General features: G+C 47.1%; 1 protein-coding gene across 1 annotated transcript in view; it reads left to right on the forward strand.

Annotated features, from left to right (window-relative positions):
* GALNT10 (polypeptide N-acetylgalactosaminyltransferase 10) overlaps positions 1–14,074 on the forward strand; it is a 205,267-nt gene that overhangs the window by 161,577 nt on the left and 29,616 nt on the right. Inside the window, exons 5-6 of the mRNA XM_031449393.2 lie at positions 5,069–5,254; positions 8,958–9,141. Coding sequence (XP_031305253.2) covers positions 5,069–5,254; positions 8,958–9,141 — 370 coding nt within the window. The remainder of the gene's footprint in view (positions 1–5,068; positions 5,255–8,957; positions 9,142–14,074) is intronic.

A 14,074-nucleotide genomic window follows, 5' to 3' on the forward strand; every position in this document is an offset into this window, starting at 1 on the left:
CCTGGGTTCAATCCCCGGTACCTCTATTAAAAAATAATAAATAAATAAATAAACCTAATTACCCCACAAAAACTGTTTTTAATAAAAAAATTTCAAAAAGTGAGTTGACAAAAAAAAAAAACCGTAAGTAAATTGTAATAAGGTAGGTGGAAGTGGCAAAAATCGTGCCAGTAGTATATGATGGTGAGAGGCTGGGAAAACACAACTAGAGAGAGGAAAGCCTCATGTTTCTACAGAGAACCTAGCAATTTATTGGCTGTGTGACTTCGGGTGAGTTTCTTAGCTTCTCTGAACATCAGTTTTCTCCTCTGTTAAATGGGAGAAGCCTAAGACACAGTATGATTTTTGTGAATCAAGGGAGATAAAATATGTGAAGCTCCTTTGCAGGTCGTAATCTGCCTTACCAGTGAAACTGGTTCCTTTCTATACAGGGTTAGAGAAAAGAAAAGTTCAGTGGGCTCTGGATCAAGCAGCCAGGGCAACTGGGCCCTGCTGTTAAGTACACGCCAGAGGCAGGCCTTTCTCTTCTCTGGACCTTAGCTTTCTGTCTATAAAATGGAGAGACTGAACCACTCCAATGGATCAGAATTACCTGTCAATCAAATAACACCAAAGATACTGATGCTGCCTTCGGTCTACCCAATCAGAGTCCCCCGGGAGGATGCCCAGGCAGCTGAATTTACAGCCAGCTCATCAGGTGATTCAGCCACAGCCCCTGATGTAGGGGGGCCCTTCCAGCTTTCACCGCTGTTGGGGTGAATTCAGAGCAGGGTTCAGGGCTTGGGTTAGGGAAGGTGATGGAGCACCCCAGGGGCTGGCAAGAATGGAGAGCCCAGCTGTTCCAGTCACCTACAACCTGAGCTCCCAAGAGGCCTGGCCCACAGCCCCTGAAGACCTTCTGATCCAGAGACAGGACTGTGGCCCAGGGATGGGCTCACTGTGCCAGAGGTGGCGGTACAGCCCAGTTCTCCAATCAGTGACACTCCCACTACACTTTACCTTTCCCAGCCAAGAGACAGAGAGAATGAATGTGTGTTTTGATCGGTATCTTTTTTTAATTGAGGTGAAAGTTACAAACAGTGAAAAAATGCAAGTATATAATTCCATGAGGTTTAACAAACATGTATACCTGGGAAGCCAACACCCCAGTCAAGATAGGGAGTTGCCTCTCCCTAGAAAGTGTCCTCGTGTTCCCTCTAGTTAGTCCCCAACCCCATGGGCAAACACTGTTCTTAATTCTGTCCTCACAGATCGTTCTGGCTGTTGATGAACTTTAAATAAACCGTACACTGGGTTCTTTCTTGTGTCTGGCCACCTTGGTCCAACATAATAAATTCGAAGTTCACCCATGTGGTTGGATGTATCAAATTCTTCTTCTTTTTTTGCTGAGTAGGAATCTATTGTGTGACTCTACCATGATCTGTTTATCCATTCACCTGTTGATGGACATTGAAGTTGTTTCTAGTTTGGGACTATTATGAATAACACTACTATGAAACGTTTGTTCTTATTCTTTTCGTGGGTGTGTTTTTTTTTCATTGAGATAACATTAATTTATAACAATATATAAGTTTCATGTGTACATGTATTTCGACTTCTGTACACACTACAGCATGCTCACTACCAAAAGTTTAGTCACCATCAGTCACCACCCAGGTGACCTCCTTTACCCCCTTTGCCCTCACCCCACTCTCCTTCCCGTCTGGTAACTTCCAATCTGCTCTCTGTATCTGTGTTTGTTTTGTTTTGTTTTATTTGTTCATTTATTCTTTTTTTTTTTTTAAGTTTCCACGTACGAGTGAAATCATACCATATTTGCCTTTCTCTCTCTGACTTACATTGTTTAGTGATTTTGTTGTTCTTTTTCAAGGTTGTTTTGACTATTCTAGGTCCTTTGCATTTCCATAGAAGTCTTTGAGTAAGTTGTCAGTTTCAAAAAGTTTGCTGTGATTTTATTGTGATTGCATTGACTCCATAGATCAATTTGAGGAAGTCACATTAGAAGTCAATATGGAATCTTCTAATCTAGATGTATGATTTATCTCTCCATTTATTTGGGTTTTTATCTATATGAGGCTATTATAAATGCTATTTTATTGTACTTTCCACTTGTTCTTTGGCAGTATATAGAAATACAATTGATTTTTTCTTTTTTTTTTTTTTAAGAATTTAACAACCTTATTGAGATATAATTTAGATCATAAAAATCACTCATTTTAAGCCTGCAGTTCAATGTGTTTTTAACTGAGTGTATACAGTTATGAAACTGTCACCATAATCCAGCTTTAGAATATTTCCAACACTCCAAAAAGTTCCCTTGTGCCTGTTTGCAGTCAGTCCTCACTCCCATCCCAGCTCCAGGAAACCACTGATTTCCTTTCTGTCTCTAGTTTTGCCTTCCTAGAAATTTCTTGTAAATAGAATCAGATAATGTCTTGTTCTCATGTGTCTGACTTCTTTAACCCAGCATACTGTTTCTCAGGTTCGTCCATATTATTGCAATAGCTCATTCTTTTTGTTTTTTATTTTTTCATTGCTGAATTGTATTTCCACTGCATGGATGTACTTCATTTTGTTTATCCATTCATCAGTTGGTGGATATTTGGATGATTTGATTTTTAAATAGGGTATATTATGAATATTGCTGCTATGAACATTAGTGTACAAGTTTATTTTGCAGACGTATATTTTCATTTCTCTTGAGTGTATACCTCGGAGTAGAATTGCTGGGTTATGTAGCAACTGTTCAGCTGTTTGAGGAACTGCCAGACCATTTTCCAAAGTGGCTGCATCATTTTACATTCTCACCTACAGTGTATGAGAATTCTTGTTGTTACCTGACTTTTTCATTATAGCCATCCTAGTGGATGTGTAGTATCTCATTGTGGTTTTGATTTATATTTCCCTGGTGACTAATGATGTTGAGCATCTTTTCATGTGTTTATTGGCCATTTGTGTATATTCTTTTGGAGAAGTGCCTATTCATATCCTTTACCCATTTTTTAAAATTAACCATGTTAAAATATACAATACTATGTTAAAGTAAAAGATTCATTGGCATTTGGCACATTCACAATGTTGTGCAACCATCACCTCTATCTAGTCACAAAATATTTTGACCACCCCAGAAGGAAACCCCATACTTATTAAGTAGTCACTCTCTATCCCCTTCACCCCATTTCATGGTAATCACTGATCTGCTTTCTGTCTCTGTGGAATTTCATACAAATGGAATGATATGATATCAGACCTTTTGTGTCTGGCCTCTTTTACCTTAATATAATGTTTTCTAGGTTCATCTACATTATGGCCCATGTCAGTACTTCATTCCTTTTTTGGCTGAGTAATATTCCATTGTATAGATATATTCCACATTTGTTTATCTGCCTATGAGGTGATGGAAATTTGGGTTATTTCCATCATTTGGCTATTGTGAATAGTGTTGCTATGAATGTTCATGTATAAGTAATCAAAAGATTTTTTAGGTATTCTGGATCCCTTGATCCCTTGCATTTCCGTACATTTTAGGATCAGCTTGTCAGTTGTCAGTTTCTGCAAAGAAGCCAGCTATGATTTTGATCACATTGAGTCTGTAGATCAACATAGGCGGTATTGCCATCTAAACATGAAGTCATCTGATCCATGAACATGGACTATCTCTCCGTTAATTTCAATTGTTCATTTCTTTCAACTCTATTTTGTAGTTTTCAGAGTATACATTTTGTATTTCCTTTGTTAAATTGTAAATGGTACTTTTACCATTTTAATTGCTTTTTCCAGTTGCTTTCTTATTTGCTAGTCTGTAGAAATACAGTTGATCTTTAAATACTGGCCTGTCTCCTGAAATCTTGCTAAGTTTACCTGTTAGTTCTAGTTTTAGATTTCTGAAGATTTTTCTGTGTAAACAATCATGTCATCTACAATTAAAAACACTGCTGCCTTTTCCTCTCCAAGATCTATGCCTTTTATTTCTTTGTTCTACCATTTGCTCTGGCTAGGAATCCTGGGACAACTTTGAAGTGGTCAGAGAGTATACAGCCTTTCTCCTCATCATAGGAGAAAAGCATTCAATATTTCTCCATTAAGTATGATATAAACTATAGGGGGTTTTTTAGCCACACTAGAGTTTTTATAAAGGGTCCCAATATCAAGAGACACCAACGTTAAGGCTGGCATTTTAGGAGAAAGAGACTGTCTTTGAGATTTATTTAGAAGAACTTCTCTAGGCATGGGCCAGAAACCCAGCCTACATCAGAATAAGCAAAAAGAGGAATTAGAATTGGTTGTCACGTGTAATAAGAACATCTAGGAGTCTGTCTGCTTGAGACACAGGGGGTTCTGGGGAATCAAAATGTTATCAGGATAATGTCTCTCTCTATCTCTTGACCCTTCTTACATGTTTAACTTCACTCTCAGCAGATCCTCCCACTACCTCTCATCCCCTTCGTTTTGCTGAAGAGGTCATGAGCAGCTCCAGGCTTCAGACCAACCAACCTAGCAACTCCAAGAAGAAGAAAGGGCTTCATTTTTCAGTAGTTCTGAAACAAATGATCAGGATTCATTATTTGGACCAACTCAGGTCACATGGCCATCCCTGAGCCAATCACTGTGGCCAAGGGAATGGGATACCCTGAATGGGCAGGCCCAAGCCGTGTGCTCCTCCCCCTGGGAACCAGGAGATGGGGTCAGGCCCACCCAAGTCTGATGGACTGAGAAGGGGAGGGGCAGTTTCCCAAAGAAAAATCAGAGTATTGTTGCCCAAAATGAAGGAATGGGTCCCAGCCAGGCATAAACCACAGCCCAACTCCCTTGTACAGAAGATCTCTCTGTGTTCCAGGTCTGACACTAACACTGGACCTCTTTAAGCTTCAGCTTCTCCCTTCACAGCACACAGGTGATGATTCCTGCCCTTCTTGGCCCTATCTGAGAGGTCCGATGAGACAGTACCAGAAAAGCTGCATCTAAACTGTGAAGTCCAGTGTACATGTAAAGAAGGGGTCACAAGATTGGTTACTCAGCATCTGTTCTTACCCATCTGTCCATCTGTTCCCTTCTTCCTCCCCAACAGAGCACCTAAAGAAGCCCCTCGAAGACTACATGGCCCTTTTCCCCAGTGTGAGGATTCTCCGAACCAAGAAACGGGAAGGACTGATAAGGACCCGGATGCTGGGGGCCTCAGCAGCAACTGGGGATGTCATCACATTCTTGGACTCACACTGTGAAGCCAACGTCAACTGGCTTCCCCCCTTGCTCGGTAAGGGAGGCTCGCAAGGTGAGGTAGGCGGCCTGCAGTAAGCCAGCCCCACCCCCAGCCCCTGCCTCCTTCCGGGAGTCACCCTCAAGCCTTCCCTTGTGTGCTTGAGATGCAGCCAGCACAGTGCCAGTCACCACGAGGTGTCAGATCTTCAGGAGTGCTCAAAGCAACCTTAAAAACCCATTCAGTCCTGTCCCTTCATTTTTCAGGGGAGGAAGCTGAGAGGGAAAGTGACTTGCCCAGAGTCATAAAGCACATTCGTGTCCAGTGACACGATTGTTTCCCCTAGGTTATTTCAGGTGTCATTGGAAAGCAAGCCAAGGCTGTCTACTGCCAAGAGCCAAGTAGTAGGGGACATTATCATGTCCATCATGTCTACTTAGAGCATTTATTCACTGCCCTGCTCCAGTGAGCCGGGAAGGTTGGAAGCTGTATCTCTCATTCTCATAAAGCTATGCCAGGTCCAGAAGTCTCCCCTTTTTATAGTGGAAGAAATTGAAGTTCAGAGATACGGAGTGATTCACTTGTTCCCTTGGGGCACAAGTGTCAAAGTCACCATCTGTCTGACTCCAAAGTCTTTCCTCTTTGAAGATTCCACACTGCCTCCCTAAATTCACTTCCTCTTCAGAGAGTTGCTGCCAGCTGGCAGGGAGGGGATCTTGACAGAGGGCAGCGTGATCCAGGAGTCACCCACCGTAGCCTTGTGGGCAGAAGGGAGACACGAGGACTGGATGCTGGGCAGTGAGGTGCCTCGTGGCTGGTTTGAAGAACCAGGTCTGAATCTTGAGGCGTTCAGCTTTGATGAAGGCAGTGAGCTGCTGCTGACAGGTGGAGAGCAAAGAGGAAATGTTCTACTGGGACTGGGAGTCAGGTGAGGGACAGAGATGAGGCAGATGGGGGAAAATCTATCAATCCACGGAGAAAAGGAAACACCTTAAAAATGGATGGGAACACTCTTCCTAACAAAAAGCTTAGGGAGCAAAGAGGACTCAAGTTTAGGGCAAACTTGAGGGTTATCAGAATCACCTAGCAGACTTGTTAAAACCCAGAGTGCTGGCCCCACTCCTAAGTTTCTGACTCAGGAGTTCCAGGGTGGGGCCTGAGAGGCTGCATTCCTCACAGCCCCCAGGTGAGGCCAGTGCTGCTGGCCCCGGGACTACACTTCGGGGAGCACTGGTTAGGCCACCATTCAGAAGTGAGGAGAGAAAGCAAAACTACCCAGGTTCATGGGATAACTCAGCAAATGTGTTTCCTAACACAGATCAGTATGGATCTTTAGTGTTAAATTATATGTTTTTGATTTTAAGGGCCCAGCATACTCCTGGGTCAGGAAAAGGGTAAAACAGATTTTCTGGCAAACTATTTAATTAAACCAAGAGCTCTTCCGCATCTGCCCCTCATTACTGAAAGAGAACAGAAAGGGAAAAAACCTCACTATAAGTCGCCTAATTTATAGTCCTGAAGGAATATCCCATTTGGTGGGTCACTCAGTGACTCATAAAGAGAATGAAATGGTGGTACCTGAGGCCGAGCTTGTAGTCCAAACAGCCTGAACTCTGTTTCTATGGTAATGTACGAGGGTAAATTTCATAATCTGCAGACATACATGGAAGAAACATCCTTCCTCCTTTTTTTCCCCCTTTTTCCACTGGAAATGTGAACCAGTGGTGTAGATATGAAAGTTTGTCCCTGCTCATATGAGCCCATCATTGCTTTTTGTCTCTGAAACCATGAGCACCTCCAAGCACAACTCACTCTGCCTTCCTTGGAGAGCAGGCATTTCTGAGCCTGAGACAGATCTCGGCAGCCCTCCCAAAGGAGAGCCACTGTTGGCCATCATTTTCTTCATCTCCACCTTCACCACCACCATCATCATCATGGCTCTGCTAGTCCCTTAGCTTTTTAGGCCACATTTGATGTGATAAAACAGGCAGGCCAGGCATTATTATCCACATATTGCAACTGAGAAAACTGAAGGGCAGAGAGATCGAGGGGGATGCTCAGCTTTCCAACTCCTTTCAGAGCTGCTTTCAGCAATCCGAGGCACAGAGACTGTGGTCGGAGGGCTGGTCACGTGCTCGAGCATTGTGGCCCAATTGGTCCCACTTAGTCTCCACAGAAGCCCCATGAGATAGGTGGTGTCTCCCTCCCTCTATTTTGTTGGCCAGGAAGCCAGGTTCAGGGGCATCAGATAACCTTGTCCAAGGCTATACTGTTAGTAGGTGACAGAACCAGGGTTTGCACCTGGGCGTTCTGTTCCCCCAGTGAGTACAGCCCTGTGGAATGCTGCCTCTCTGATGCCACCCCGTTGACATCACACCTCTCACAATCAGCCAGCATCCAGCAGAGGACTGTGTCCTCAGCCCACACCCTCCCTGGAAGTGAACTCCCCGACATGGCCATGAATAATTAGGAAGGGAGGCCCATTTCTAGAGCTTTCCCTGGGAAGATTCTTCAGCTTCCTTTAGAATCCCTAAGGAGCCTGTCCATGAGGCAGCATTTCCCAGACTTTTTTGATTGTGTGCCACAGTCAGAAATACACTGGACAGGTCAGTCCACTGCACAAGTGCACACCCTGCTGCAAGGTGATTGGAACACATTTCCTGAAACAGTGCTCTCCCTTATCACCTCGAATGCACCCTGCCATTCAGTATTCTTTCCTGCTTCATTACAAACACACACACACACACACACACAAACACACAATTTCATGACCCACTGTGGATCGTGACTTGCAGTTTAGAAAAAGACAAAATGGCTGCTTTCTCTCCTGGCAGAAGAATCTTCTGTAGTTGATGAAGCCTGGGCCCTGGGCAGCTGCTAGCCTACACTGGCCCTACCAGGCTCCCCATTGCAAGTCTTGAACTTGACTCCTGGCTCAAGCAGCCAGGCACCCCAGCATCACCCATGTGTCCCTCACGGCAGATCATCTGCCTCAGTCGCTGGCACCTCCCGCATGTAGTCAGGGCTCCTTGGCAGGAGGCACACTGAAGGGCGGACTGAATTGTATAGAGTCAGCCTCTCCCTAGCTTGAAAGGGATGTAGAGCCATCTAGGTGAAGACTCCCGTTTGCCATCTTGAATCCCCGAGCCTGCAGCCTTCCTGCAGGGCAGGGGTCCGCCAGGCCCTGCTGGCGCACCTCCAGTCCTGAAGAGCTCGTGGGATAGCCTATTCCCTCTTCAGAAGTTCTGACCATTGGAAAAAGCTGGACTCTCGCAAGGAAGCCCACTTGTTCTCTGATGGCAGCCAGGAGGCGTGGGGGAGCTGCCAGGGGCAGGCGGTCTGCCGTGAGGGACAAGTGCTAGGGTGCCTGGCTGCAGGGGCCCCCCCAGAAGGAAGTGGATCTGTCCTTCCATAGCAGTGCTGCGTGTGGCAGGTGCCTGTGCTAACCTTCAAACATTGCTGTACCCAGTACTCCTGCGACCAGGGCCTCTGCTCCCCATTTCACAGAGGAGAACGCTGGGGCTCAGAGACGTCATTTATGCAGCTGGCCCAGCGCCCCCTCACGGCCAGCAGGTTGCGCTAGGAGCCCTGGTCCATCTTGCTTAAAGCTTGTGCTCTTCCTGCCTCATGGATTCTCAAACTCATGTGTTCAGAGAAATCACCCAGAGAATGTGTTAAAAATGTAAGTTGCAGAGTAGAGTCATGCACGTAGCTGCTCCTTCATCCTGCCTCCCTAATGGGCATCTCTTGGCTTCTGCAGACCGCATCGCTCGGAACCGCAAGACCATTGTGTGCCCCATGATTGATGTGATTGACCACGACGACTTTCGGTACGAGACACAGGCCGGAGATGCCATGAGGGGCGCCTTTGACTGGGAGATGTACTATAAGCGGATCCCAATCCCGCCAGAGCTGCAGAAAGCTGACCCCAGCGACCCATTTGAGTAAGTGCAAGCGACCCAGGCTGATCCCAGTGGCCAACCCAGTGACCCTTCCCCAACACACACACGAGTCAGGATTACCATCTCCCCCCAGAAGTCCAGCACAGAGGGGCCAGTGCAGACCTCCCCAGCCAGAAGCATAGCCCCTCCCAGCTTGTCACAGAACCTTGGCTCATGGACCACCAAGCTGGTCACCTCTTCCTTGCGCACCTCAGGACTGCCAACAGGGGGCGGCTGGCAATTGTAATCATCTCATGGTCTTCACCATTGTCACACCATTTATTGAACACTTTCTAAGTGCCAGGCACACCCCCAACAACCAGTTATTACTGTTGTAGTAAAAATTATCTGCGTTCTCCAAATAGGGACACCAAGTTTCCAAGAGGTTAAGCAGCCTGTCCAGGTCACACAGCTATGAAATGGTAAAGGCCAGATACCATGCAGGTCTGTCTGCCTCTGGAGCCAATTTCCCATCCTTCAGTTGCACCCTCTTGGAAGTATTAGGGAAATGCCAGCTTATCCTTTGGTGGAGGTGTCGGGGCATGTGGACTGGAGCCATAGCATCCTGGGGTATGAAAGCTGAAGGGAACTTACAGGTGGTGGACTCCAGCCCCTTGCAAATAAGGAGACTAAGGCCCCAGGACAGGAAGGGGCTTCCCTGGGGACCCAGTGAGCTGGCGGCTCAGCCAGAAATAGAGCCCAGTCCCTCTCTGGTACCCCAAGCTCCAGAAATGTCCTTCCTTCCACAGGGGGCTCTCCATCCCTGCAGCTGTCACGTGAGCCACTCCAGCTCTCCTGCCAGAGGTGTGGGAAGATCTCTGGGTACAAAGCCAAAGTCCCATCTCTCCTGCTGTATTAGATTCCTGATTAGTCTCCTAATTATTGCTGTGGTAGTAAATTACTGCAAGCATACTAAAACAACACGAGTTTATTGTCTTAAACTTTGGGAAGTCAGAATTCTGAAAAGGTCTTATTGGGCTAAGTCACTGTCAGCTGTGCTGTGCTTCCTCTCGATGCTCTGGGAAGGAATCCCTTTCCTTGCCTTTTCTGGCTTCAAGAGGCTGCTCACGTTCTTTGGCTCCAGGCGCCCTTCCTCTTCAAAGCCAGCAGCGTGACATCTTCAAGTCCTTACCTCCTTCCCTCCCCCCACCACTTTCCTCCCTGTCTCTGTCCCTCCTTCCTTCACATCCCCCACCTTCCCCTTCACCTCCCTCCCCAGTCTCTCTCTCTGTCTCTTGCTTCCATCATCACATCTCCTTCTCTGACTCTCAGCCCTTGTGATTATGTTGGGCCCACCAGGATAATCTCTCCATCTCAGGATCTTTAATCACACTGTGCAAGGGCCCTCTGTGTCAGGCAACATATTCACAGGTCCCAGGAATTAAGACGTTGGCTTCTTGGGGAGAGCATTATCCTGTCTACCACACCTACCTGATCACCACTTGACCCCAGTGAACCCCAGCTGCTCTTTGCCTCACCCTCCCCATCTGGGAAAGGGGGCTACTGGCAGCTCAGCCATCTTCATGGGCACAGTGCACCCAGGGCTCCTGGGGGACCTCCTAACACTGTGGGCCCCAGAGGAGGCTCAGAGGTAGGAAGAGGTGGGCTTGTTTGAGGAAGTGGAAGGTGGCCGGGCGACGGAGTGGTACCAGCTGAGAGTGGAGGGTGTGAGTGGATTCCCTGTGCTTCCTCCGCAGGCCAGACATTTGTGTTCTTGTCCTGACCTCCTGTACCCTACACACAGTCAAACACTACTATTAGGCCCTCCTGAGTCCACAGATACAGTGTAGCCAATACCACGTCATGCAGCCAGCGCTCTCCAGTATTCCTCAGTCAGCCCCCAGTTGCCCTGAATTCTTGGAGAAGAATGCTAATCACAGGAGTAACTAACATTTGGCCTGAGTTGGAGAAGCACTTCCAGCTGACAGCAGTGCCCTTGGGTGTCGGTAGAATTCTCTCCACTTGACCGATGGGGACCCTGTGGTTCAGAGAGGAAATGACACTTGCCCAAGTGATACGTAACAGAGGCTCAGGTCGGACTGGCTGCTGGAAAATTATCAGGGTAACCAGGACCCCCTTTTAAAAGTTTGAGCCTCTGCCATCAATCAGCTCATAGGTAGATGAGGGTGGGTCTTGGCCCATCCATCCTCCTGTTTGCAGGATGGGGAGAGAGTGGGTGCAGGTCATGCAGCTGGTTAGAAGCAAAGGCCTAGCTAGTTTCATCTGGAGCTTCGAACTCCTGTCAGGATATTAAAGGGGTTGGCCCAGCCCTAGAGGAGGGGCTCTCAACCCTTCCTGCACGATGCCATCACCTGAGGAGTTTATTTTAAAAGAACTGCCCAGACTGCCCCCAAGTCCAGTTACACCAGGATCTGGAGGTGGGGATCCAGGCATCAGCTCCCAGTGATGCTGACGCGTGGCCGAGGTTGAGAGCCCCTGGCCCCGATGCTTCCCCAGGGACTCTCTGTCCTTTGTACCCTCCAATTCCTTCCGGAAGTCTCTCTCCTACATTGCACACGGACAAAACCCCAAGAAGAGGCCACTAAGAAATCGTGGTCATTTTCTGCACACCCCCTCAGGCAGCCCAGCGAATGGGCACTCTGCGGGCACAGGGCCTCGTCCTGATGTTTGACAGACTCGGGCTTCAGTGACAGATCTCAATCTGAATCGCAGCTCATCCACTTACTAACTGCATGCCCTTGAGCGGAGCACCTAGCGCATTTGTGAACTTCAAATTTCTCCATGTGCAAGGGGGCCAGTCATAGGGCTTTGTGAGAGCTGAAGAGAATGTTGCTAAGGTGAGTGGCACACAGTGCTCAGAATTGTTGTGATTGCTGTTGGACACAGCAGAAAACAGCCCAGGCTGGAGGAGAGGCCTCCCTCTGGAGGGGAAGCCTCAAGCATCCAAAGTGCCTCACAGCTAAAACCCTGCCTGTTCCACAGCCCCTGCCACCGGCTTCCACCCAGGCTCATTTTCCTGTGCGGAGTCTTAGGCTGGATTTCCTGAAGCACCAAGTCAGAACCACCCTCTGCCCCTCCAAGCGTTACAGCTCCAGCCGAAAAACTCCAAACCCAACAACCTTCAAAAGACAAAGGAAAATTGATACTAATATTTAATAGCACCTTGTTTTCCTATAGTACCGGATACTCTCAGAACTATCCTAACAATGTGGGCTAGGAAGTATGGCTATACATCCCTGTGTAGTTGGAGAGCCAGGCTCAAAGAGGTTAAATCAGCGCTGTCCCATAGAAATATAATTTGAGCCACACGTGTACTTTTAAATTTCCTCATAGACACATTAAAAAAATGTTAAGAGGAGCAGATAAAATCCATTTTAGTTATATATTTTATTTGATCCATTATGTCTAAAATATTCTCATTTTAACATGAGACCAACACTGAAATTATTGAGATCTTTTCTGTGCTTTTCTTCGTATTAAAGCTGGGGAACCCGGTGTGTATCTCACACTGCCAGCCCCTCTCAGTTCAGACTGGCCTCATGTCAAGTATCAGTAGCTCCATGTGGCCAGTGGCTCCCGGGCAGCACAGGGTTCCCAGGTTAAACTTTTTTTTTTTTTTTTTTAGTTGACATATAGTCAGCTTACAATGTTGTGTCAATACCTAGAGATGGTCATTCTAAGTGAAGTAAGCCAGAAAGAGAAAGAAAGTACCATATGGTATCACTCAAGTAGAGTCTAAAAAAAAAAAAGACACAAAAGACACAAATATGTAAATGATTATTTACAAAATGGAGTTATAAACTCTTCATCCCAGGTCCCACCACAGGTTAAGGAGAGCTGAGGTTGGAGTGAGGGTCTCCCCGTTTCTGACCCACTGTCCTTTTCACTCACCACCTGCCTCTGGACTTGCTCCTTCCTGACGGGAATTGTGGCCACGTAGGGTGTGGTTGCACCTAGATTAGAAAGTCAGATCCCAGCCGTGCTGCTTAGCTGTGAAGCCTTGAGCAAGTCTTGCACAGTCTCACCCTTCTGTACTCTGGTTTCTATGTGCATAAAACGGGGTAATAAAAACGGGGCCTCAAGAGGCACCACGGGGGACTCCGGCAGGCTACACCCCACAGTTTATCACCTCTGTGCCCGGGCTTGTGTTTTTTCCTCCTGAGTGCCTTCCCCCACCCTGGTTCCCACCTGTCCATACCCACCTTGAACACCACCCCGAGTATCCTTCCTTGATTCCTGCCCCAGCCTCCCTCCGTACTCCCAAAACCTGGAGGCAGACACTCCCTCCTTTCCTGGAGTACTGGCTGCACCCCCTAGAGGCCCTTGTTACGCCCCACCTGTCTTCTGGATCCTTCTGTCCTCAGGTGGCTGCCCTGCCACACTGCCATCCTCTGAAGTTTCAGTCTGACCCTGATTTACCTCCAGATTCCTCCCCTATCTGCTTCTCAGCCGGCATTTGATGAAGAAACTAATGAGAGAATTAATGAGTAGAGTTCATCTTATCCCAGTTTAACTAAAAGAGCAGGGACCGTGGCTTCTTCTACAAACGCTTGGCAGAGAAGAAGTCCACGCTGGGCTGACAGAGTAAGGATCATCCTAGAACCTTGTCTGAAAACAGAATCCTGACTCCATCCCCCAGGTAAGGCCAAGGGAGCTGCTTGTGTTTTCATCTCTCTAAGACCATCTACAGCCTAGACAGGCTTAGAAAGACCTGATTCAGACAGCTTAGCTAACAGGAGGACTGGAGATACATATATAATGCAGCCACAAGGTCCACAGGGGAAAAGCACTGTGATTTCATTTCGCATGTCCTCTTAGGTGTTCACCGTGTCAAGGGACTTTTGGTCCGTCGGTTAAAATGTCGCATTTGTGAAGGAGGTATAGACAAGAAGGAGGAACGGCTTTGGATTCCCTGCTGGACACCTGGGCTGTGTTCTCAGAACCTCATGCCTGGGGAAACAGCAGTATCAGAGAG

Source organism: Camelus dromedarius, chromosome 3 (genome assembly GCF_036321535.1).
Source record: "Camelus dromedarius isolate mCamDro1 chromosome 3, mCamDro1.pat, whole genome shotgun sequence".
Taxonomy (NCBI): Eukaryota; Metazoa; Chordata; class Mammalia; order Artiodactyla; family Camelidae; genus Camelus; species Camelus dromedarius.